The following is a 25635-nucleotide window of genomic DNA, read 5'->3' as shown; positions in this document are numbered from 1 at the left end:
CCATATGAATTTGAAAACTTAACTAAATGGTCCTACAGCTGAGTTAAATTTGTTTGCAGATGTGAAATATGATTACAATACTGGATTACTAGACAAATCAGACCTAGTGTTATAATAAACAGTTAAATAAACAATATGTTTCCTGGTATTTTCAATGAAAATGTGGATCCAATTTGTTTTGCAACCAGCTTACGCAGAAGTGGGGCCATGTGATGTCTGTTTTGTCTGTAAACCAGGTCCACTTAAATACAATTCTTCAATCCTCTTGTCTGAAAAAGGTTCAACCCTGTAGGATGTGTCCACCAATGGTTAAATCAGTATGTGATTCAAAAGAGGGCCTTCCTGTTTTCAGTCATTAACACAATGTGATGGAAACAAGCCTCCACAAACTGAATTAGGCTCTTGTTTCTTATAGCTACACTAAAATTATTCGGTATACTAGGCTTTTATAAGATCCTTGACATCATTTCAGATATTTGTTTGTTTTTTTTAAGATTATTTTTGGGGGGCGTTTGCCTCTATTTGACAGTAAGCATTAGAGAGGCAAAAAGGAAACATGAGGGACATCACATTTACTCATTTGGCAGATGCTTTCATCCCAAATGATCTACTTGCAATAAAGGGCACTGGCCGGAAATTATTCTGGGTTATGTGGCATGTGCCAAAAACTTGATTGAATTCATTTCAAAGTCCTGAGCATGACTCCAATCAAGACAGAACTATCACAAAATGTCTTCTTTGTTTAACAACCGGAAAGCATAATCCTTGCATGACATGAAAAGATAATTCTTCTTGGGTTTTTTTTTTTTTTTTTTATAGTCGTGGCCATTTTTATATAAGAAAGATAATTCACCATGAAAATGTTTGTGAATTGAGAACATTGCCTTTTCTGACAGGACACAAAACAGAGTTCCATCACACGCACTGTAGCCATCAGATTTTTATAAAAGTACCTGCAGCAAAGATGACATTTACTTTTTACATGTTCAACATGTTCTTTCAAGCATCTATGAACATATCAGCAGTTGAACTAAACAAAAGTGGCAAACGTTTTGCACTGAGGACACTTGTAAAAGCTATACAGTGCATCCGGAAAGTATTCACAGCGCTTCACTTTTTCCACATTTTGTTATGTTACAGCCTTATTCCAAAATGGATTACATTCATTTTTACCTCAAAATTCTACACACAGTATCCCATAATGACAAAGTGAAAAAAGTTTGCTCGAAATTTTTGCAAATATATTAAAGATAAAAAACAAACAAAAAAAAAATCACATGTACATAAGTATTCACAGCCTTTGCCATGACACCCAAAATTGAGCTCAGCTGCATCCTGTTTCCACTGATCATCCTTCAGACATTTCTACAACTTGATTGGGGTCCACCTGTGGTAGATTCAGTTGATTGGACATGATTTGGAAAGGCACACACCTGTCTATATAAGGTCCCATAGTTGACAGTGCATGTCAGAGCACAAACCAAGCCATGAAGTCCAAGGAATTGTCTGTAGACCTTCGAGACAGGATTGTATCGAGGCACAGATCTGGGGAAGGGTACAGAAAAATCTCTGCAGCATTGAGGGTCCCAGTGAGCACAGTGGCCTCCATCATCTGTAAATGGAAGAAGTTTGGAACCACCAGGACTCTTCCTAGAGCTGGCTGCCCGGCCAATCTGAGCGATCGGGGCAGAAGGGCTTTAGTCAGGGAGTGACCAAGAGCCCGATGGTCACTCTGACAGTGCTCCAGCGTTGCTCTGTGGAGAGAGGAGAACCTTCCAGAAGGACAATCATTTCTGCAGCACTCCACCAATCAGGCCTGTATGGTAGAGTGGCCAGATGGAAGCAACTCCTCAGTAAAAGGCACATAACAGCCTGCCTGGAGTTTGCCAAAAGGCACCTGAAGGACTCTAAGGCCACGCGAAACAAGATTCTCTGGTCTGATGAAACAAAGATTGAACTCTTTGGCCTGAATGCCAAGCGTCATGTCTGGAGGAAACCAGGAATTGCTCATCACCTGGCCAATACCATCCCTACAGTGAAGCACGGTGGTGGCAGCATCATGCTGTGGGGATGTTTTTCGGCAGCAGGAACTGGGAGACTAGTCAGGGTCGAGGGAAAGATGAATGCAGCAATGTACAGAGACATCTTTGATGATAACCTGCTCCAGAGCACTCTGGATCTCGGACTGGGGCGAAGGTTCATTTGCCAAGCTACCAAAGGAGTGGCTTTGGGACAACTCTGTGAATGTCCTTGAGTGGCCCAGCCAGAGCCCAGACTTGAACCTGATTGAACATCTCTGGAGAGATCTGAAAATGGCTGTGCACCGACGCTCCCCATCCAACCTGATGGAGCTTGAGAGGTTCTGCAGAGAAGAATGGGAGAAACTACCCAAACATAGGTGTGACAAGCTTGTAGCATCATACTCAAAATGACTTGAGGCTGTAATTGCTGCCAAAGGTGCTTCAACAAAGTATTGAGCAAAGGCTGTGAATACTTATGTACATGTTATATTTTTGTTTTTTATTTTAATAAATTTGCAAAAGTTTTGAGCAAACTTTTTTCACTTTGTCATTACGGGGTATTGTGTGTAGAATTTTTGAGGTAAAAAATGAATGTAATCCATTTTGGAATAAGGCTGTAACATAACAAAATGTGGAGAAAGTGAGGCGCTGTGAATACTTTCCAGATGCACTCATATTTTGTGTAGTATGGAAATTCCTGAATGTTGAGACATAATGGTTTCAGTTTATCTGCAAAAAAAGAAGAGAACCTATTTAATGTTATAGTATATAACACGCAGTACCTATACTGAGCAATGCAAGACCCTCACAAATAAAACCCTTCACATTTGGCTGAATGAATTACATTTAAACAAACATGAATTCCTTTTCAGTATATTGGAAGTATGTGGACTCTGACAACCAACACTGATGAGATTTCTTTGGAGGTGAACATCCAAAAAAGGTTTTGGAGGGGGCTTAACATCTGGTGATGCGGCCCACCTTGTTTTTCAACCCTTGGATTTTGGGCAGGTTTTGGAACATGGTGGTTAGTACTGTTGCCTCGCAACAGTGAAGGTTGTGGGTTTGACCCTGCCTGCCTGCTGGTACTCCAGTTCTCCCTCCAGTTTCCCCCCAGAGTCCCAAGGCTAATAGGAATGTGAGTGTGAATTGTTGTTCATCACAGTGTCAGCCCAGTGATATACTGGTGACCCGACCAGGGTGTAACCCACCTCTCCTCTCGTCCGATGTCAGCTGAGATCCAGCCCCTCTGTCAAGGATAAGTGGTATTGCTAGTGGCTGTATGGCCTTCAGACACCTGGACGCCGGTAAGACAGGACCCTGTGTTTTTCTAAGCACCGAGCACTTTCTCAGATCATGCAAGTGATGACTATCAGATCTCTACACCCAGGCAGGGCACATAAAACCACTCTCATCACACAAGGCAACTCCTTTGCTCAAGGCCACTGTTGTTGGCCAGGATAAATCTATTCAAAAAATAATTTACACAACCTGTGAAAGAATTGGCACACTAACACTTGCACATATTTGCACTGTGAAAACCAAACTGCAATCAACTCTGTATGTTTAAATACATATGTATATAATTTATTTTAATGCAATGTCTATATTTTTGCCACATATACATTTTTTATTAGGCCTATATGTGCATCTGCGTCAGGTCAAAGATTAATTTCCATCACCTTGTGATGTACAATTAAGTTATTTTTTATTATTTCCTTGATGCATGAAATGAATATGCACAAATATCTTTTAAAAAAAAGACAGAATAGGCTAATAGGTGCAACATGTTTCCTCAGGTCAAAGAAATGCATTTATTTGTATTTAATTTCTGCATTTCTGCACATCTCAGTGAGAAGGCTATAAAAGTCGAACCATACCAATATCACACGTTAAGATACATTGAGGGGCAATCAGAGGGGCCCAACAACAAAACAAATACAGCAACAGAGGCAAATAGCATTTTCCGCATACAAAGACATAACACATGCTGAGCACACATAATACACACGGCTCACATCCAGACAATAATAATCCATACACTAGCTCTTTATACTGAGTAAGACCATTTATTTGCACATGCTGTAGACACGCCAACACCGGCAGTGTTGTTGTGACGCGGGGCATGCTGGGAACACACAAGCTCCCAGTATGGCGACTTCCATGGGACGGGGTGGAAAGGCTGTGTGTTCCTCGGATGTGGATGTTTTGCTGCACCCTGAGCTGCTGTCTCAAGAGTTTATGCAGCTCATTTTGAGTGAGGTGAGTGAAAGCTCCGAGAGAATTGTGGGAAGTGTCGTTCACTGTGGAGATAAACGAGGACTACTGTAATGTTAGCATACCGGCTAAACCCGCCGCGGGTTTCTGAGCATCAGAAGCTGATTGGTGTTTGTCATGTCGGACAAGGTGAGCTGACGGTGCTTTGTGTTTGAACCAGAAAAATGTCAGTACCAAGGACTGTGGGAGTCGGGACCGGCTCACAGACCTCTACCTCCGACATGTCATCCCGCTGCCGCAGAGGACTCTGCCCGACAGCCGCTGGGGGAGGAGGGTGGAGAGGAGCCGAGGGAGGCAGACAGCGGCCGGTCACAGGTCAGATGGGTAACCTTGATCACAAAGGGGAGCTTTCAAGAGGGATAGTACTGTATTTTAATGGGCAGGTAGTCATCATCATTGTGATGTCAGCAGTCCAGGGCAAACCCACATGTAAAACCAGTATAGAGGCACACATCTACCTGCACTGTAACTTAAACTGTGGTGCTTCGGGCTTGACTTTGGCCAGACTAAAAGTGGTCATTAAGTTTAACAAAGGGATCTGGGGCCTCATTAATAATTGTAGCATATGCACAAATAAGCCACTCCTCATTGAGAAGTTGGGAAAGATAAAAACAAACTTGATGGGAGAAATTGTGAGAAAGTAGAAACTGGTGAAGCAGATGGCTCGGTAGTGAATTGAAGCCATATTTTGTGATAATCCTTGACAAACTTTTTGTTTCACTTCACACTAAATTATGATTAATATATTCCCTTTATCATAAATATTCAGGACAGCAGTATTATATTGTGTTTGTTGTAAGACACCAATTTTTCTGTCTCTATTTTAAAAGATAACATGCCAACAACCAAAATCATTTACATCTATTAGTGATACTCCGCTCTGCAGCTGACAGTGGTGCTTCCATCAACCACTTTCACAATCCTAAACAGTGCAGGGCAGTGGGTCAGGCCATATGATGCTTACACTTGGTCGAGATCACTTGTGGAACATGTCAAATGCCAAGGATGTGTCAGGTTGCAGGCATCTGAAAAGACTGGCTTGCCTTTCTGTGATATTCACTATGAAAGTCCTGATTCACTATCCCATCAGCCACATTGAATCATCACTCATTAAGTGAAAAACACTGCACTGGTAGATTTTAAAGAAATCTTTAACACTAATGCGCATATTTCATCAAGTGTGACTCAAATTTTTAAAATAATGAAAAGTCAAATTTAAAGTAATGAAAATAATAATTCGGGGAACGACAGAGGATTACACTTTAAAATTTAAGTAATGGGTTTCAGCTCAGTTTAACAGCTAACAGTACAACTGTTAAAACCAAGAGCCTTAAAACGCCATGTTTTTGTGGAAAAAAGTGGCTTGGCAACAGGAACCACGCATTGCAATGCAACGGTAAGGGTGGACACAGGTGATGACACAAAGCGTAAATCATTTGTAGGCCAGACCGTCTCATTTCGATTCAGCCTTTGCGGTCCACGACAGCTAGACCGCATCCTCAGAGAGATGTGGCCCCTGAATTGGGACACAGCATTTGTGTCATGCAACGTGGAAATTAGGCTGCCATCAGATGACATGTTTTTTTTTTTTTATGGTTGCCATTTTCACAAGTTTGAAAATATTTTGGTGTTCCCTCCTCTTCCACTATGTAGCCTCGATGCCGACCGTTGAGGATGAGAAGTTTCCATCATTATACACTCAATTTTTGGACCACTTTGACGGCACCATCTGGGTACTTGTAGTTCACTGCTCTTAGGGACTAAGTATAGCCAATGTGTGGATGTACGTGAATTGAGACACAGCATGAATCAGTATTCATGAAGGTCTCGCATTATCAAATTAGGGTTTAATTGTGTAGTGGGTGGTATATGAGGCTCTTCCGTTCGCACACATTTTTAAGTTGAATGTGATTTATAAACAAAACCCTCACATCACATATGTAACCACACTGGGACATAGGACACAAGATTAAAAAAAGCTAAAAAAAATAGAATTAAGAATTAAAACAAATGTTCCCATAGTGAGGCTATCTGTACCAGCATGAACAGTATTTGGGTACATGTTGTTGCAGAACCTGCCTGTCCTGGTTCTGACACTTAGACTTGACTTCAGTCTTTTTAAAGAAGGGAGGAAGTTACAAAGACAGAAACGCAGTAAGATAATTCCTCTTTATTTTGTTTCACTTGCATTAATGCCTACATTTTGAAAAAAATGAGTTTTCTCTGTGCTAACACGTCTGCTGGTTGAAGAATGTAGAATGAAAGTGAAAGAGACAAGCAAAACATGAATAACAGTGGTTGTGTGATCTTAGAGGAGGTTTGTGATAAAAAATAATGCAGAACAAAGGTGTTCTGCGCTGTTGACCTGTTCCAAGCAGGTGGGCAGCAGACAGTATGAAACAGTCATTCTTGGCACTGAGACTGCAGTGTGTTACTGGTTTGGCAACTGGTCCCTCCTCCCACTGCAACATGCATCAAGTCACCAAAATACCAAAGCAGCACAGCTGAGGGAATAATTTCAGTGTGCCTCTGAAAAAAGACAGAGCAGCACTTCTTGCTGCACACCTGCATAAAAATAGAGCCCACTACTATCAAGATCACATGTTTAATCCATTTGAATGTAAAGAACTGATTATTGTTGTCATTATTGTTTGGTAATTTCTAGCTCCAGTAATGACCACAATAGGAAAAGGCCACTGATCGTGTTTGACGGCAGTTCCTCTAATTCTGGCCCGCTAAAAGTGAGGAAACCAGAGGGAAGCACAGCGTCAACAGGGATCACTGACAGGTTAAAACCTCCTCCAGCTGCAAACCTGTCCAACCCTATCCGCAAGCTATCGGGCAACACCTCTTCCTCATCCGTTCATCACAGCACTCACCCTGCAAACCTCAAACGAGAAGCAAACAGCTCGGTAGGAACTTCTTCTGTCACCTCAGTCCTGCACTGAAATTTACTGTTAAACAAGGAAAATGTTGTCAGTATTGATTTGTGTTGCTTGTATAAATTGTATCGTTATTAGAGGTAAAATATTTGAATGCCTGCAAAACAGAAAACTTTGAATCCCAAATTATTATGAATCCATCTAGTAATAAATAATAGATATCAGTATATTTGTAATGCCTGTTGTTTCATCTTCCATCACTTCAGAGTACACCGAAGTCTCCAGAGGTGAAGAAAAAGATCCAGCATGTGACATGGCCCTGACTCACCCAGACCTGATAAGAGTTCAGGCTCTGGTGGACAGATCGCTCCCCTCCCATCACTGAACAGCCAACTGATGTTTCCCGCTACCTTTGTTCTCCCCGTCACAATTTTCACACTAATTGCATCGCAGAAAAAGGTGGAAACCCTTTTACCTGTGTGTCATGGCCACCTCCCTGCTCTCATTCAGTTCTGAGTGGACAGGATGGGGGGGCACTCTGAAGATCGTCCTGCTTTTGGCATCACAGGCGTCCTTGTAGCTTTCCACAATCTCAAGTGCCCTTACCATCAATGATCTGCAACTCCAGAATGCCATTTAGGAAATTATGGCTGTTCATATTATGTTTCTGTGGATTAATTGGTTTTGGCAATAGGGCGTTGAGCACTGGTTTGCAATGGTGTAAGAGTGAGTTTCTTGTATTGGTTTTGTTAAAAAAGATTGAAACAGATGCTAAAGAATCTCACAGTCTGAGACCCAGACTGTCGAAGTGCTGGACATATCCAAGAGGCATCGTGAACATGCTATGTGGCAGTGTTAACCAAATTTCTGCTCTGTTTTTCTGTGGCTGGTTCCTTGATACATAAAGGAATACACACCTCAGCTTATGCTGAACGAAGCATTTGAAAAGGAGTGTGCACGTGAAATTTTGATATGTATCATTTCTATCCTCCATTAAATTCATTCCACTGAGCTTTATTCAAACCTCAGTGCAGCTTCACAAATTGTTCAGGGTTTTTAAATATTAGTATAGTGTGATATACATTATACAGAGAAAAAAATACTTTCTTGTACAGATGGATCATATTCCACTGCTAAGCAGCCAGTCTGACATAGATGAAGCAGGTAACTTACATTCATACATGTAAATATCACATTTGAATGATTCAGGAAAAGAAAGGAGTATGGACTAAACACAGAATAAAGTGTTGTTTAAGTAGATTTATTTGAAAATGTGGATAAATTGAATTTATTATTGCTGTCTCTGAAACTGGCAAACTTCATCAAAACACACTAACAAGATTGACAAAGCATTTTGAATTCACAAGTGACATATTTGTACCAACTGTTTTTTAAAATAAAATGTCCAATACAATGAATCATTTTTGTTGATTTAATTGCATTAGTGCAGTCAGCAACTTAATTGCCTATGTTTGATATGCTGATATTGTAATATATATTACATAATGTACTTCTAAAGTCAACATTGAGAGTGAATATTGTGGTTAAAAAAGGGTTTGGACCCAGTAAACTGCAATATACTTTGATTAGATATATATTTAATCTAAATTTTAATGAAATATATATTTTAAATCTGTGTGTTTTTGTCAAAATAAACTTTTTTACTCCTTTTTTTGTATTAACAATTATGAATTTTATGTAATTTCATGCACAGCTCCAATTAGCATTTATAGGAGTAAAGATGCAATATGAATATTATTTATCTAGTTATAGCAGAAGTCATTCACAAAACTCTAACTTATTACAGCATCAAGCTAATCCATGCACAAAGCAGTAATTATTATTACATACCAAAGTCTGCATTAATATTGTAGATTTATTTCAAAATGCTTACAGTGTCTATCTGCAAACATATTGCTCTTTGATAAGCAAATGTCTTTACATTCATGCCAACAGTTATTTTGTTAGTAAGGACTTTTTCTCAAAGAATTAAACTTTAACTTAAACTTTCTGAATTCAAATAACAATGTTAGTGGTTTGTATTTCATGTCATAAAACAATGTACATTCATAGTAAAGATGCTGTACTCTGTGCTCAGATAGTATTTATTGCATGTGTCTCATTCCTTGATCATAATTATTGGCGTCCAATCAGATGTATCCGTCAGAGTGAATTACATGTCCTTGCCACACTCTGGGCACAGGATATCATCGCGTTCGGTGAGGAATCCACGGCCAACCAGGGACACAGAGCACTTCTTACAGTTGAAGCAGTCATTGTGCCACTGGCGCTCCTCAAAGGAAATGTACTTACTACCTCCAAGGCCTGAAAGAGAAAATCCAAGTGTAAGTCAAAACATCAGAGAGACAGGAGAGCTCATTTTTAGATTCAGGGAGACCAATAATTAGCGGTTACCGCTAATGGGGGTGGTGCAGGAAGCGCACTTCTTGGCATAAAGGTTGCAGAAGCAGTTGAGACAATAAGCAAAGTCGTCTCTAGAGGTAAACCTCTGGCCAGACAGCTGCTGCTTGCAGCTAGTGCACAGGAAGCAGTCCTTGTGCCAGGGCTGGTCACGGTAGGTCACCCCGCCAGTGGTGATGGGCTGATAGGAGGGAATTGTGACATACAGGAGTGAGCATTGTTCTTTGAGTGAAGACAGGGAATAATTTACTCACTTAATTTACTACTTTGAAAATCACTTCTGTTATGCGTCCTACCTTCTTGCAGTGCACACACTGCATGGCAAACTGCTTCTCATAGCAGGCCACACAGAAGTTATGGTTGTCCTTAGGGATGAAGCTCTTGGTGCCAATTGGCTGCTGGCATCTCTGGCAGGTAAAGCAGGTCTCATGCCAGCTGTTCCCCTTGTGCTCCATTTTCCTGGAGCCTTCAGAGAAGCATAAGTTCAGGGGATGGATGGAGTTTGAAGAATGCAAAGAGAACAGAAAAAAGACGGAATAAAAAACAAACGCATGCATTTCACAACCTGTACAACCTGTATAAGCTTGAATGAGCTTTAATGGTTCTTTAGTATCATCTAACAAGATATTAGCAATTTTTAGAATAGCAGAATTGCTCCTTTAGAGTTTGTTATTATCTATTTAGTCCTTAGAGGTCATCATAACGTGATCCTCCTCTGATGTCCTAGTAGCATTTTATATTTTATAGTACCTTCAAGGTTCAATGCATAATTATGTATAGTATCATAATCTGCAGTGTATTGTGTTGAGTACCTGCACTCTGTTATTTCATCATGTGTAATTATTTATTTTTGACAGTAAAATGTGGAATAAAGATTAAGTCTCGGAAAACCAAGTAAAGGATCATATCTCCAGCTTTTGTTTACTTATTAACCTTGTCGTAATTTGTGAACATGAGTGTGCATGCATGTTGATGACCTTCGGTTACACCTAACCAGGATCCTCCCAGTGTTATTAACCTGTAATATTGTCTTAAGCACTACAACGATTTGGAGAAACTATAAAGTTGCTAACTTAGCCTATAAGAATCAACCTTATCCCGTTGACTCCAACCTTCATATCTCTACTTCCCACTTCACTTCACTGTGTGGACTGTGTTATGAGTTCCATGCTTTTTTCACCTGTACATGATAAATTTATATTGTTTGGAAATAGATATTTTAGAGGAAGGGGCTCAGTTATTAATTCCCTAATAACAATTAAAAATGTCCTTACATAATGCTCCAATAGACATGTCTGCTGTTCACACTTGCCCTAATCATAATTATCATATTCTTTCACACACAAGGGTGCAATGGAAGCATTTCAGTGCTGGAGACTGAATATCCAGCAAATTGAACTACAGAAAAAAACTGTAATATTACATTTAACCCAATTCACTTGCACTATTCTGGTGGATGAAAGAAAGGCTATTTTTTTTACTCATAGTTGAGTTTTTCTGACCTGAAATGGACAATCTCACAATTTAGTGACCAAAAAAATGCAATTTCTGCAAATCAGAAATAGCTCTCTGGTTGCTCTCTTCGTGGCTTTGTTTTTACCTGGCATGATGGTTTTCTTGCAATCGTGGCACTTGGAGGAATACTCATTGGAGTAGCACTCAGTGCACAGGAGCTGTTCATCCTTGGTGGAGAAGGGCTTGTCCACCAGCGAGCGCTTGCACTGGAAGCACTTGAAGCAGTCCTCATGCCAGTGGCGGTCCTTGTAGGACAGATCCTACAGGAACATCAGAGGGACAGCTAGAGCCAGGCTCACATTGATGTTGATTCGTTTTCAAGACAGAAACCCACAGACAGAGCATGTTAGTCTTCATAAGTACAGTGTGTTTTGTAAAGCCTCTTACCCTGGTGTTGCAGCCAATGGGCTTCTTGCACTCCTCACAGGTGTTGGAGTACAGGCTCTCATAACATTTCACACAGTAGGGATTCTCCTCTCTCAGAACGTACTTCTTCCCAAACAGGGACTCCTTGCAGTAATGGCAGTCGTAGCGCTCAGTCATTTTGACCCAGGGTCACTCACCTGAGAGAGAGAGGGAACCACAAAGCCACAGAAATAGAGCGTGAGGAGAGAATGTTCTGTCAAACAGCATGAAAGCTGAGGAAGACTTTCACGTGTGAAACAGCTTTATCTGGATGATTACAAAAGATTGTGCTGTATCCTGTTACCTTAATAACTATACGTCTTGTGGACAGTTTTGTCTTTTTGCTACTCTGCCCAAATACATATTTGCAGTGACACTGACACTCAGCAGAGAGCAATTTCTTAGAAATTGTAAATCCTGGCAATAAATGTTTTCCAGGCCACAGTATCAGCATTCAGTATCAAGATCCTTCACATTACAGGGTTTTTCCACATTGCATTTTTCCCCTTTCATCTCCCTGTCCCATCTCTCAGCAGTCCTTTTATTTTGTTCTCGGCGTCAGGAGCAGAAGGTGACAGATGAGGAGGATATAAATAACTCCTATCAGTCCTGCTTAGAGACAGTCAACTTTTGAACTGATGCATACCAACACCCGCCATGCCACCGTACACTGACCCATCCATCACCTCACCTCCAGCTGTCAGCACCAGATCACAGTATCCCTTGTCATCATGGGAGTATGTACATGAGTGACTGTGTTTGTCCATGTATAAGTGGGTTTGAATGGCACTTGTAATAATGACTACTCACAATCTGCAGCTGTTGGTGGTCTGGCTGTTAAGCCCTCGGGTTATCCCACCTGTACCTAAATACTCTTACTCTCTATAGACTGAGGATAGTGTGTGTTGTACATTTGACTGTGTGCGTCTGTGAGTGATATAGATGAGGAAAAAACAGAGAGGGAGGGAGAAAAGGTGAAGTTGTCCAGTGTCCCTGTACATATAGGTAGCTTTCAATACCAGCAGTCTTCTGGTCTGTCACTCACACACATACTCTACTATTCATGCGACTATGAGTCCATAGATTCTTGATTCTACTTGTAGATTCACCCCTGTCCGCTTCTGCTTTTCTTAATTTCTGGTTTTAATGGAGCTGCTCACCTCTGTTGTTATTCTGTTCATATGGCTGTTTTACCATCTGTAGACTGTCAGAACGTCTTCCCCTTGATCTATTTGTGATCAGTGTATTCCTGCCTCAGTGGTTCAACATGAGATCTGTGAGCGATTTGTGATGTTCCTGACATTCAGAAGGTTGATATCCTTTATCTGGTTGAAGTTGAGACGTTTAATCTGCATGTCCTCTCAGCTCCGAGCGTTCTCAACCCCTCCCACATTCCCTCATTGTCTGTTGCTCCCACCATGACTCACCTAGCTTACATAAGGATTTATCTGACTCCTAAAAATAAAAAAAGGATAATCTGAACTGCCACAAATAAAACCTCTAGCTATTCAGACATGCCATGCAGCTGTTTCCCAGCTTCTGGGGTTTCTTTGATGTTTCCCATCTGGGAATCTCTCAAAACTGAGCTTCAGCCAGTTACATGGTAAGTCTTGGACTTAAAGTCAACTTGCCTGTCTTGAAAGGTGAGAAACTGCTCATATAATATTGTTTTTATATGAACCATCTACTTTTTGTGCATTAATCTCTTTTTTTTTTTAATTCTGTTTAAGTTTCGTTTTTACAAGTAATTGTAGTTATTAGTCCAGATGAAAAATGAATCTACCATTGCACAAATGTCTCTCAAATTCTTAATTTCAGACATTTTACAGATGTACAGGACTGTCTTCGAAATGTTACCCGACCACCTCAAGAAAATACAAACCACAAGTACTTTCTCTGACGGTGTGACTTCTGAACAGCAGTCCTCTACCAAAGCAGCTGGTCTGGAGGAATTCCTCATCAACAAAGTAAGCCTAAACAACAGCCACTAAAAATCACCTTGTAAGTGGATAATGACATTAAACGTTCAATCACATTAGGCTCTAAATCTAAAAGGCTTCTATTAAATCTTGAATTCCCATAGAAAGTGTTTTTCTGGAAATTCTCAAATCCCTTAGTAACTGTTGTATTAACACTCACCACAAAATATATTCATGCTGAATTGCATGACAACTTAATGCTCTGTAGTGCATAAAAAAGCAAAAGAACAGACCTATGGTATTACCCAGTAAGGAGCTTACACCTTCATCAACACACTGTTGCTGAAGGGAAGTGTGAGGTTGATGAGGAGAGAGGAAAGAAGGGTGGAAGGTGGAAATTAACTCTGCTAACAGGGGTCAACAAGTGCTGTGCATTTTTTTTTTTTTTGGCAAAAAATACATAGTAAAATGATTTAATAAAAGAGGAAGTCAGACTGTCTCAGAGACAGACAGGAGGACAGAACGCGAGAGGAGGTGGTGGTTAAATAGTGAGGATACTGTGCAGGTGGAAAGAGGGAGAACATGAGCAGGTGGGTGGGGAGGCAGATAGGAGGATGCCAGAGCACAGTGAGCAGCTGTGGCCCAGGGCATGGAAGACATGGCGAATGAAGACCAGTGAAAAGGATGGATAGGTGGAGAGATGGATGAGGGAATGGATGGATAGTGGAGCAGCTGAACAGAGTTGGGTCTTACCTTCCTGTCTGAGGAGTGTGTGCCTGTGCGGAGTCTGTGGCAGACTGAGAGAGGAGGCTGTGGCTCAGCTGTAGTTACTCCTGATTGCATTACTCCACCCATCAGTGGCTAATTGAAAATGGGGGAGGAGCGATGGAAAGGAGGGGAGGGGTGTCTTGGTGTCTTTTTTGAGATGATCTAAAAATACAGCAGTGCTTCACAGAGATAACCCCAAGGCCCCCTTTCACTCATTCAGTCACCAGTGAGACCATGTGGCCTTTTAAGGTCACTCAGTTGTTGTTCACTCTCTCACTCACATACTCACTCAGTGATTCATGATCTCACACACTTGCTTTAATTTCATTTTTTGGTTCCAAAATGGCTGATATGTTTCTCCCCGCAACAGTCACACCATATCATGTTTCCCTATCCTGCTTCTTGGAGAGGAGCGAGTCACTCTTCTCAGCTTTTGTTTTTGTTTCATCAGATATATCTCCAGTAGTCACTATCATAACACTGCACACACACATACACAAACACACATTCACTTTATTATATAATGCCTCAATATTCCTATGGCCTCTGATGCATGATGGTAAGGATGCCAAGGGTCAAATGTCAAAGACTGTCCCTATATGCCTCCTCACAGGGGAATACGTGTTTGATCCCAAAAGTCCAACGTGTTGCATATGGTATCCAGGCCTGGTAATGACAGACACCCACATGGTTTCTAAGAAAATTCTCGCACTATTTTCCGCAACCCCACACTCTCTTGTTCACACTGCTACACCCCCTTCCATCACCCCCAGTGTTCCTCTCAACTCTTTCTTTCCTCATCTGAACTTTCTCCCTCTCTCTCTCTCTCTCTCTCTCTCTCTCTCTCTCTCTGTCTGTCTCTCTCTCTCTCTCTCTGACACAGGTTCTCCTGACCCGGTGGTCTCTCCAGCGAGAAAATGCGTCAGCAGTGCTCCACTAAGATTATGTGCTCTATTTGTAGCAAGCCATAAAGAGTTTAGTGCTTAGCAAAATCTTAAATCGGGTTGTGTGCATGTATCTATGTGTATGCATGGTTTTATGTTTGAGTTAAATAATATGAAAGAAAAAAAAGAAAAGGGTCTTTTTTTTTGCCGTGTTAGCGACATGGCTATCAGTTGCTCTACCACTTTGGTACAGACAAAAATATCTCAACAACTATTTGGTGGATTGCTGTGGGAAAAGTCCGCAGAGGACGTATCCTACTGACTTCGGGTATCCTCTGACTTTTCCACTGTGCCACCAGCAGGTTGACATTTGTTGTTCTGAGTGACATGTCTAAACATCTATTAGCTAGATTGCCATGAAACTTGATTTATGTCCCCCTCAGGATGAATTGAAATAACTTTGGTGATTGCCTGACAAATTATCTTGTGCTATCATCGAGTCAAAATCTTAATTTGCTCAATACTCTACTTCATGATCAGATACCTGCTCAGTGCTAACAAGCAAATGTGAACATGGTATGACAGCTGGTAAACATCGGGATCTATGTATGCTAACTGTAGCATTTCACTCAAATCACCACTGTGTTTACATACAGGCTCACAGAGCTGTAGACTGTTGCAAAGATGAGGAGCTAGTAGTTTTCATAAAAACTTTAAGCCATTTCAGACAATCTGAATAACCTTGCATAACCTCTGCAACCACAGGGCAAAAACTGGAGAGGCCTCTGTACTTTTTATTAACTGATATTAAAACATCAGGAGGAACTGTTCAATTTCTGTACTTTACACAATTAAGCTGTGTTTTCATGAATGCTACTCTAAAAAGGTTTGAAATGGGCAGCCAGGACAAACAAGAAGCTGTGTCAATTGGACACAGGCGAAATTGAAGTCAGATGACAGCTCGCCAGACAGGCGACAGAAGATGTACTAGTTAAGAGGACAACTGGGAATAGATCTGAATCTTTAACAGACTAGTCATCTTTTCATTCACGTATATGTGCTTTTAGAAAAAAGGAGATATATCCCCTTTGACACTTGAGCACATATGTAAATGACATGTTCACCATCTTCCTCCTGTATTGCCAATGTATACTTTAAACACACTACAATCATACTTGAGTATCTATCCCAGGCATTTTCAGTTCACTTAAGTTCAGCCATGTGGTCTAATTTAAAGCTCACAGGACAAATCTGTTTCACGGCCAGCTGAAACATTGCCGTGGACTGGTCCATCATGCCCCCACTCCTTGCTCCTCTGCCCCCAGCCATTGCTTCTTCCTGGCACACAATTATCCCTCCCCCACACTGTACCCTCTGGATCGAGGCCTCCAACTCAGCTGCTAAGGCCAGCGGATAAAGGTGCAGCTGTCTGGGCACTGCAAGGCTATCGTGATGTTAAAGCCTGGTGCTTACTTCTGTTGCAAATGGAAAGGTCAAGCCAGGCAGACCCCATCATCACTAGTGGACCGTTAATCATTAATACCACAGGAACCAATTGGACTGGAATTTCTCTGGGTCATCCAAGATCCAATATGATCCTGTGGAAGAACTTCACTGACTGCCTGTCAAACTGGTTGAAATGGATCCCAGCATTTCATTTTAAAGAACGTGCAGCGTCATAATTAAGGTCTCAAATGGGCCATTATAACTGATGAAGAGGGATGGAATCATTTTGGGCTCTCACAGTGGGAACAGGGCATACTTGCAGCTTTGCAAGTGTAGAGCAGGAGTCTCTTGCTCAGGCTACCATATGGCCTCAATTTGATGTTTAATACTTGAGTATTAGGTCATTTCATCCCAAATTTAGGATTTTGTGAATGGTTACTGCCTATAAGCTACAGCACGAAGCCCCAGGCTGTGTCTCTTTGTTGTAAAATTTAGCCTGTCTTGGCTTCAACTTGTTCTTTCTGTTTTTTTTGGGGTTTTTTTTTGGGTGGTGGGATAATTACTCATGAAAATTACATAATGAAGCTCAAATGATGACAGCATGTGACTCTTTATGGTTCACTGTAACTGCTCTAACAAGCAAACTGAGATGAATTGCTGTTGTGTCAGGGGGAAATGTAATGATGCACGTATAGCTGCAATAAAGTTCATAATTAATAATGAAGTCAGACAGAGATGAGTGGAATTACTTTGAACGATATCGCCATTGACAAAATAGTTTATTGTGTTAACTTGCCTGAAGATAGTTAAGATATGAAGAGGTCCAGTAGTGGAAGATACGCAGGCAAGGGGGCATCCTGCGACACGTCAACAGGAAAGAACAAACCTTTTAAAATATAAAATAAAAGTAATTCAACGGCAACAGTTCTCAGACTTTTTCTTCCCAAACTAAAGCACCCGTCACCTGAGCATCTTTCTGTGATTAATGTTGTTACTTTGTCACCTTATGTTGAATTCGTGTTGATGATTAAAAGCCTCCTGTACTCATTTTCACTTTTTTCTTTGCTTGGTGCCTTTGCACTGATGTGGGTCTATATATGACACAGCAAAGCCTCAGTCATTTAGCCTGGTGTTGTGTTCCCAGACTGCTAAATCCCTGAGGAGATTGGTGGGATGTTTCAACCCTAACAGTCACTGGACACTTGATTTAGATGCTGAAGTTCCTCTTTTCTTTTTGCTCTTTTTGCCTGTACATTCTCTTGACATGTACTGTATATGCAGTCACACAGACAGTCGACCTGACGCCGACACATACAAAATTACAATGACCTGCTTTTCTCTCGAATCATCTGGATGTGAGTGTGACATTTAAAAGCATACAACAGTTTGGCACAGGCTTTTAGAGGTTCTGTGATTAATATGGAGAGCCTCGAAAAGTAGAGCAGAGAGGATCCTTATAACAGCGATAACATTATAATGAGGAATGATCATTTCCCAACTTAGATCTGACATTATTGTGTTACTCCCACAGAAAAGCTCTTTTTTACTCATAAGTTAGGTACAGTGATTTAGAGTAAAATACTTTTATAGCAGTCTATTTATGAACTGGGTAGGAGTGCATGGACATTTTGGGGATTTGTTCCGCTTTCTCCTAAATATTGATGAACATATTCCTCCTCTGCCGATGACAGTTTTTCTCACTATAAAAATCCAGATTTTCTAAAAGAGTTTCAGCGAAAAGTCCCAGTCTTAATAACTTGGTTGTTTATCTCGTGTTCTCGTTCACTAAGTGGGTAAAAGACTGTTGCAGTCTCATCTGACCTCACTTATCTGGACAACAACTGGGCCCCTCTGTCTCTGGCTGCATTTATCTTACTAATTCCGTCCGTTGCAAAGCAAGGACAGCTGTCATGGTGGTACTCTGGCAGCTAGTACCAAACCCCCATATCCCAGAATACAGATCCAAAAGATCTGGGGCCAAGAGGAAAGATTGAGGCTGGAGGTGTGGTGGCAGCTGGGGGCCAAACTAGCCCAACAATCCCCACTTTGTAATGCTGTAATGCTTTTTATTTGACTATTCTGACATCAAACGCCTATTGGTTTGGTTGAGAGGTGAAAGTGAAAGGCTTGTAGACAGTTTTCCAGAGAAACTAGGGCTAATGGGCAGGTATTTATACTGTATGGAGTATTTTATCTTTCTCCATTTCCTTGACGTATCCAATTTAGCTCTGTTGATGTTGTAAATAATACAGTATGCTGTCTGCCACATGAAGACGAGTTTCTCACACAGTTGTTCCAATACCGATATTAGTATCGGAAATCCCTCTGATACACGTTATCTATGCATCGATCTCAGACCCCCTCGTTCATCAATGAACTTTTTAGTTTACCACCTGGATAAAATGGCAGTTTTCAGTTCTTCACAGTTCCAAAACAGTAGCCAACACAGGAAGTTGCGCTGTGCAGCCACTGGCAACTACTGAGGAAGAATTGATTTCTGGTAAATAGTGTACCAACCACCAGTAAGAAGTCAACGTGTACGGTATGCAAGGCTTTAATTTCAAGGGGTGGCTCTAGAATCAGAGCAACTAGTAAGGAAGTGTTATGTTTCTATCATTTGTGTATTTCACAGTGGTTTAACCTGAGCCTTGCCAAACAACAATAGCAATCATATCACATCCATTCAGGGTTAGTAGTATACATCTCTTAAATTTCTTTTAACATGATGGTATTGTAGTCTTCATTAGCTGCTGTGATAGATAGATAGATAGATAGATAGATAGATAGATAGATAGATAGATAGATAGATAGATAGATAGATAGATAGATAGATAGATAGATAGATAGATAGATACATAAAGTCAGTCTCAGCCTCAGCTTTATTCCACCCATTGAAGCTTTAAAAATCTTGGAAACCTTTAAACAGCAATCACTGGAAATTAAATTTCAAAATCTTACTTATATACAAGAACTTAGTGTTTACTTATACAAAGTAAACACTAAGTTCTTATATAAAGAACTTCTTTCAATGCAGTGGGATCAACTGCCTTAAAAGACCTCGCAGTGGCAGTGGAGTCATGTGAAGGTACTCTGTGAGTTTCATTATATGTCTGAAAGGGTCTCTTTCAAAAATCAATGAACAGTACCTGCTTTTCAAAGTCCTGACATTCACTGCAATGTTTAAATATTTTCTAAATGTAATGATGCCCACCATGCTGTATCACATAACTGTATCAGACCTTCAAAAATATTCAGACTGATTATGAAACAATTGTAACACAAGCAAAACAGTTACTCATTTATTTGGATGTAAATTAATAAGGCAGGTTAAACTGTGTGCTTTTGCACATGACTATGTTTAGACAGTCTAAGTATACCCTGTATATAATACAGGCAGGTTGTATCTATGAATTTGGTGTGAATTACTTGCTCTATTGTGTGTAAAGTATCTATTCAAACTTAGGTGTCCTGGTTTTTTTCCTTCCTCCACATTTTAGTTTATTATATTATACATCTGTTACATTTTCCTGGAAAGAAATTATCCTCTTTTTCTCTGAATCTATGCATTAATGAATTGAATTCAGAAAAACAGAGCAGACGTTTTTTTCTTTGAAAACTTTTCTCAGAATTCTGAGATGTAATCTCCTTAATTCAGAAACATAGGGCAAAGATTTTTTCTCAGTTGAATGCATTACACTTATTCGTATGTTAGAGCATTTCACTTGTTTCAAGCTTATTATTACTTGTTTTAAAATCTTGGCAACTGAAATTGTCCTATTTTGTTATAAGATATTTTTGCTTATTCGGAGTAATATGTCTTATTGCTTCTTTTTCTTGTTCCTGAGAGCTGACTGTTTGCATTATGTCCCTGTGCTGTACACAAACAAGAATGAATTGACCTGATCACATTCAAACAATGAGGGCCTTATAACCACAGGGATACATGTTCTTTGGTAATTACAGTGGAAGATATAGGCTCAATTTAACATAACACAAACCTAGCATAATTAGAATGTCATAATATAGTTTTATTGTATAAATATATATTGTGTAAAACACATTTTGCTTATCTTTCTGGATGGTTTAAGATGGTTTAAGATACATTTCTATGATTTCCACTGACATGGTTTAAAAGTTATCAAAAAAACTTTTGGCTTCAAACCTCCCAGCAAGCTCAGTTTTTGGACCTCGGCATTTCTAAAACCCTGCATATGACCACAATAATCTACATTCATTGTGATTCATATTTCACTGGGTCTGCAAGGCACAGACAAGCAAACATAGCATGGAAGCCACTGCTTCAACACGTACATCACCACTTCCAGTCAGGTGGACTTGAAGTCGGGCGCCTTTCTGCCAAAGTAAACATCCAGTTTCATCAGCGTGGTAACTATAGCTCCTCTCAGCTCTCGGTAGTCACTCAGTGGGATGATTTTGTGTGGCTGGTGAGTATATGAGGGGCATGGATCTAAAGTGGAAGACATCCTGGTTATAGCAGTAGCAGATGGAGTGTTGACAAGTGTTACTCAGCCTTGATTAATAAGTCAAGCTCTCCTGTGGCTTGAGAGAGGAGGAGTGTGAGGGACATTCCAGCAATTTTACACTTTTACAGCAGCTTTGAATCCCACACATGGTTGTAATATTCTCATATAATGTTACCTCTCACTCACAGACCACCAGACTTCTACACTGTTGAAATTCAGCAAGAAAACCTCACTATACCAACTCTACATCTAATGTAAACATGCCCCTCAGCTCTTTCCAATTATCCACGAGTTAGTTGTGTTAAAGCACGCTTAATGTAAAATGAGGATCTTCAGCAAATAGGCCTGAGCATGTGCTCGTACTTCATCTAATTGGTTTCCAATTAAATTGATATGTTAGGGGATGTAACTTATTGTCTGTGTTGAGTTAGTTGGGTGAACAGTTCACCAGTGGGTTGGTAATTTTAATATCCTGATACTATAATATAATGAGCTGGTAAAGGTTGTGTGACGGAGACTGTGTTAAACTTTCTGCCAAGGATGCTCTGCCCCCTGGTGATAGGAAATTCAACACTTCAGGAGCCAAATGTCTGTCCAGGCACAGGCTTTTAGAGGTTCTGTGATTAATATGGAAAATGTTCAGTTCAGTTTCATATATAATATATAATAACATATTATATATATATATATATATATATATAGCCATAAAAACCTTTACAGGGGTACATTTCATTACTCCCCTTCAGTGTAGGAATAAAGAACAGACATATGGAGGTGCTGTGGAGCGAGCAGGGAACAATTGAATGATTGAGTGTATCTGTGTATCTGTCCTAAGTGAAGTGATGAATACTGTGTGAGACACTGCTAAAATGTGGATTTTAATGAGCTGAACTCAGTCTCTTTGGACTAATTTTAGATGTGTGTGGTGGGTGAGAAAGCTTGCATAGACTGTCAATGTATTTATGTGACAAGGATATGATGTAATCATTTACAGTTTAAATTTGGACACATTCTTTTTTTTATTTTTATTTTATGTTAACTTTTATGCCATGAAAAACAGCAGAGAATGAGTGAAAAATAATCCAAACTTCCACTGTTTCCACTTCAATTGACCATAAGAAGTAACAGACACAAGGCAAAAGCCATTAATACACATACACCTATCAGATATGCACAGTTCACATTAGCTGCATTGTCTATATTCCTTTTCTCACATTCTCTCATTTCACACTGACTTAAAACTATCTAATGAGTTTTAAGCATTTGAGTTTTCTCATTGGCACATTTGAATACTTTAAAGGGGACTGCCTTTCTGAGTCAGATCAACATTACTTTATGATTCAGTATAATTTCCTGTATAATAAACCTCGATTCTATTAAAAAGTGTCAACTTTCTAAACATAGAAGTGACTCACTTTTACCAACTACGTCTAACTACTGTCACTAGCTACATGCTGAAAGTTTACTCATCCAACATGCATCTTTTGAGCAGCTCCCTTCAAAGTCATTCTACAATGTATTTGAGTGACAAATATGACAGTGAGGAGGGAACGGAGGATTGTGCACCACGCCCACAGCATTAAAACTGACTGTATGTACTATATGTCATGTAAAGGTTTTGATCTAATGTGAGAGTGGGTTACAAGTGTAGCACCCGTTTTCATTCTACCATCCATGTAACTTAATTTTTCATGCTGCTACCTCTGCAGGCTGCAGACATAAATCACTTCACCCACCACACAAAACCCATCTCTCAGGTGCAATTTTTGTATTTATTTGATGTGTCTACTTTATTTGTCATTATTTGTGTTTTTCAACCAAACACATTTGCTGATAATATTTATGTATGATGTATACCATATCCTCTATCTTCCCACTTCTTCCTCCTTATAGTATAAGGTCATAATGCACACAGTACTCTACCTTTATGAGGCTACTTCCCCTATCTATACAAGTGTCTGTTGCTGTAGCCTACTTCCTTTTGTGGTTGTGACAGTTATTTTTTCCTGTGTGGAAACAATTAAGCACATGTTGTCCAATCAAAATATCTAGCAGTTATAGAATTTGAAGTGATATTGGGTCATACAGTATGCCATGTGTTTCAATATTTTGGAAATAACATAGTGTTTGTCTTAGATTTAAAGCATGTTTTTGATCCAGGAAAGTTGAGAAAAAAAGAGAGACAGATGTGTTTAATACTTGAATGAAGATATTTTCTAATGTATACATATACATATATATATTTGTGTAACCTATCGCATCAATAACATACTTTTTTTTTTTTACAGTTGGTCAGAATTTAGATATATTCAAGTTAATTGAAGACATTCACCAGTGAGGAAAATAGAAAGTGTCTTTATGTATCACTTTATTAATCGCTGTATATTTCTGCCATTAATTGAATTCATGAATGGGGAGGGACTCAGAGAGAGGGGGCAGAGACGTGGGTCACAAGATTCCTCAAAATAATCACTTGTATTATACAAAAATGTCAGAACCAGATAAACATCGAAAAAAAAAAAAAAGAATAAAAAGCACGTTTCCCATTGTCATCGGCAAGGGGCGATATTGTCCCCCGGAGTTTGTCCCTTTTTTCTCTGGCGTTGTCCTGTTCTTGTCCCGGTCTTGGTGACGTCACCAACCGGGCCGGCGATCAAGCCCAACGAAGACAGCGGGATCACACCGGAAGTTGTGTGGTGTTCCTTCAAAATAGAAGTGTATTTTCTCGTCAGTAAACCATTGTTGAGGCAATGACATAGCCCATGATCCTGAATTTGAATAAAATGCCAGTGGTGAGCAAACGACATTCGAAAATTTACGAATAAATAGTGTTCATAAATTATAATAGGCTATACCAGAAGACATCAAAAGCAAGACAGCGATTTATAGTGTTTACAGATTTTTCATTAGTATACAATTTAATGGATATTAACTTTAATTTACTTGAAGTGCTGCTCACATGCTTTATGGAAAACTGACCATAAGGGCTTTTGGTTGGTGATTTATATGTGTGTTAAACATAGCTATTATAATTAAGATTAATAATCTGTGCTTGTTTTCATTTTATCAGTTATAGCTTAAGAGCCAAATTTGTATATATGAGAAGTGAACTTAACCAATTAAATAGGGAACATTGTGATTAATTAAACTGACGTAAATGTGTGGAATGGTTAAATCAGCTCAACCTCAACCAGATGCAGCACTGAAGTACAGTTTGACTTGGATGCATTTGCAATAATAATTAATAAGGTTGGATAAGAATACATTTTTTTTTTTTTTTTTGCAGTTGCACTGTTTTTGGGGTTTTGTTTGTTCATGTTATTGTTTTTTACTCTTATTTTATTGTATAGGCTATTATTATTCAGTTTTATTCAATGTACTTTTATGTGCTGAATTTCCAATTTTCTTGTGAAGCAAACTGTAACATTGTTTACAAAAGCGCAATACAAATAAAGTTTGTATAATAACATATTATTATTACATCATTCTGCCCAAATAGTGAGCGGCCTACTTTTATTATTTATATATATTTATATATATTTATCTATATTTTGACTATTATAATCAAGGAAGGATTCCCATTGTGCAAAGTAGGCAACTGCCCAGGAGTTTTAATACCGGAGCTGTTGTAGTTTATATTGTTGTTGTTTCTTTTATAACTTTATTTATAACTATAATTCTTTTATTTTGTGTTTTATCAAATTGCTTACATTTTTATCTGTGTCTCAGCTAATTCACACCAGAAAACCTCGGCCAAGGTGGCATTATTCCATCATAGGATAACTGTAAAGCTGCAACTAACAATTATTTTCATTATCAGTATGGTCTGACGGTGCTCAGTCTGCAAAATGCCAGAAAAATAGTGGGAAAAGGCCCTCATTACTCCCTGAAGCACAGGTTATTTTATTCAGATTCCTTGACCTATAGTTAAGACCAAATATATTTAGTGCATTACCATAGAAAAGCAAATACTCATTTAAAAAGCTGGTACCAGTTTTTGATATTACTGCTTGAAAAAATTGCTAAAATGATCATTTAATTATGAAAACCTCTGCCACTTATTTTTCTGTCTCAACCGCTCATTTCTGCTCCTGGACCGGTGTTTTAGGGGGCTGCTCTGTGGGGGCCTGGGGAGTTCATGAAACTGCCATTTCTAGTGGAGAGGCTCAACGACAATTTGTTTCGGACTCATAGTGTTTTTATTACTGCTATGTCGAGCTGTTATCCGGTACGTGAGCTCCAGTAGTCAACGCCACCACAAATGAAATTTCATTGTTGGCTATACCACATTTGACAACTTCCCAAACGATGTTTTATTTTGGTAGTTGCGAACGGAAGTTCTTGTTTCATGTGGCCGGCTTGATACGAGTGGTTGAGGTGGAGGCAGTGAGCCTGCGACAGAAAAACAAGCGAGGATAGGTCGGCGGTGCATGGTCAGTCCACGATTTAAAAGAAAAACATAAGGGAACCTAAGGATATGTGGATTGAAGCGTTATTTTTTGTCGCTTTTACGCGGGCTTAGTTACTTGCTGTTCGGTCCACAGGTTTTCATTTCGGCGTGTTGAGTGCGTCGCCCTTCGCCCATTCTCACTGGAGTGAACATTAAGGTAAGC

At 39.7% G+C, this 25635-nt stretch overlaps 3 protein-coding genes across 4 annotated transcripts in view; 2 read left to right on the top strand and 1 right to left on the bottom strand.

Moving 5' to 3' along the window:
• The first annotated feature begins 4125 nt into the window (after positions 1 to 4125).
• cunh2orf49 (chromosome unknown C2orf49 homolog) lies at positions 4126 to 8598 on the top strand. The gene is made up of 4 exons (XM_071477571.1): positions 4126 to 4283; positions 4459 to 4613; positions 6964 to 7210; positions 7447 to 8598. Exons 1-4 carry the CDS (start codon positions 4173 to 4175, stop codon positions 7501 to 7503), a joined length of 570 nt encoding a protein of 189 aa, XP_071333672.1. The 5' UTR covers positions 4126 to 4172; the 3' UTR covers positions 7504 to 8598.
• A 440-nt stretch (positions 8599 to 9038) lies between these two features.
• Positions 9039 to 14289, bottom strand: fhl2a (four and a half LIM domains 2a). The gene is made up of 6 exons (XM_071477559.1): positions 14194 to 14289; positions 11504 to 11679; positions 11202 to 11376; positions 9898 to 10067; positions 9596 to 9782; positions 9039 to 9505 (listed from the first exon to the last, which is right to left on the bottom strand). Exons 2-6 carry the CDS (start codon positions 11657 to 11659, stop codon positions 9354 to 9356), a joined length of 840 nt encoding a protein of 279 aa, XP_071333660.1. The 5' UTR covers positions 11660 to 11679; positions 14194 to 14289; the 3' UTR covers positions 9039 to 9353.
• An 11094-nt stretch (positions 14290 to 25383) lies between these two features.
• LOC139621246 (cytoplasmic protein NCK2-like) overlaps positions 25384 to 25635 on the top strand; it is a 34987-nt gene continuing 34735 nt past the window's right edge. Inside the window, exons 1-2 of one of the 2 annotated variants that reach the window (XM_071477553.1) lie at positions 25393 to 25455; positions 25567 to 25629. The gene's annotated coding sequence lies outside the window, so the exon portion shown is untranslated. Of the gene's footprint in view, positions 25630 to 25635 lie in introns of both variants that reach the window. The other variant, XM_071477549.1, reaches the window with a different exon arrangement.

This window comes from Trachinotus anak, unplaced genomic scaffold (assembly GCF_046630095.1).
Source record: "Trachinotus anak isolate AG129_WGS33_773 ecotype Australia unplaced genomic scaffold, CSIRO_AGI_Tana_v1 ptg000001l, whole genome shotgun sequence".
Classification (NCBI taxonomy): Eukaryota; Metazoa; Chordata; class Actinopteri; order Carangiformes; family Carangidae; genus Trachinotus; species Trachinotus anak.
This window is presented reverse-complemented; position numbering and strand designations above follow the sequence as displayed.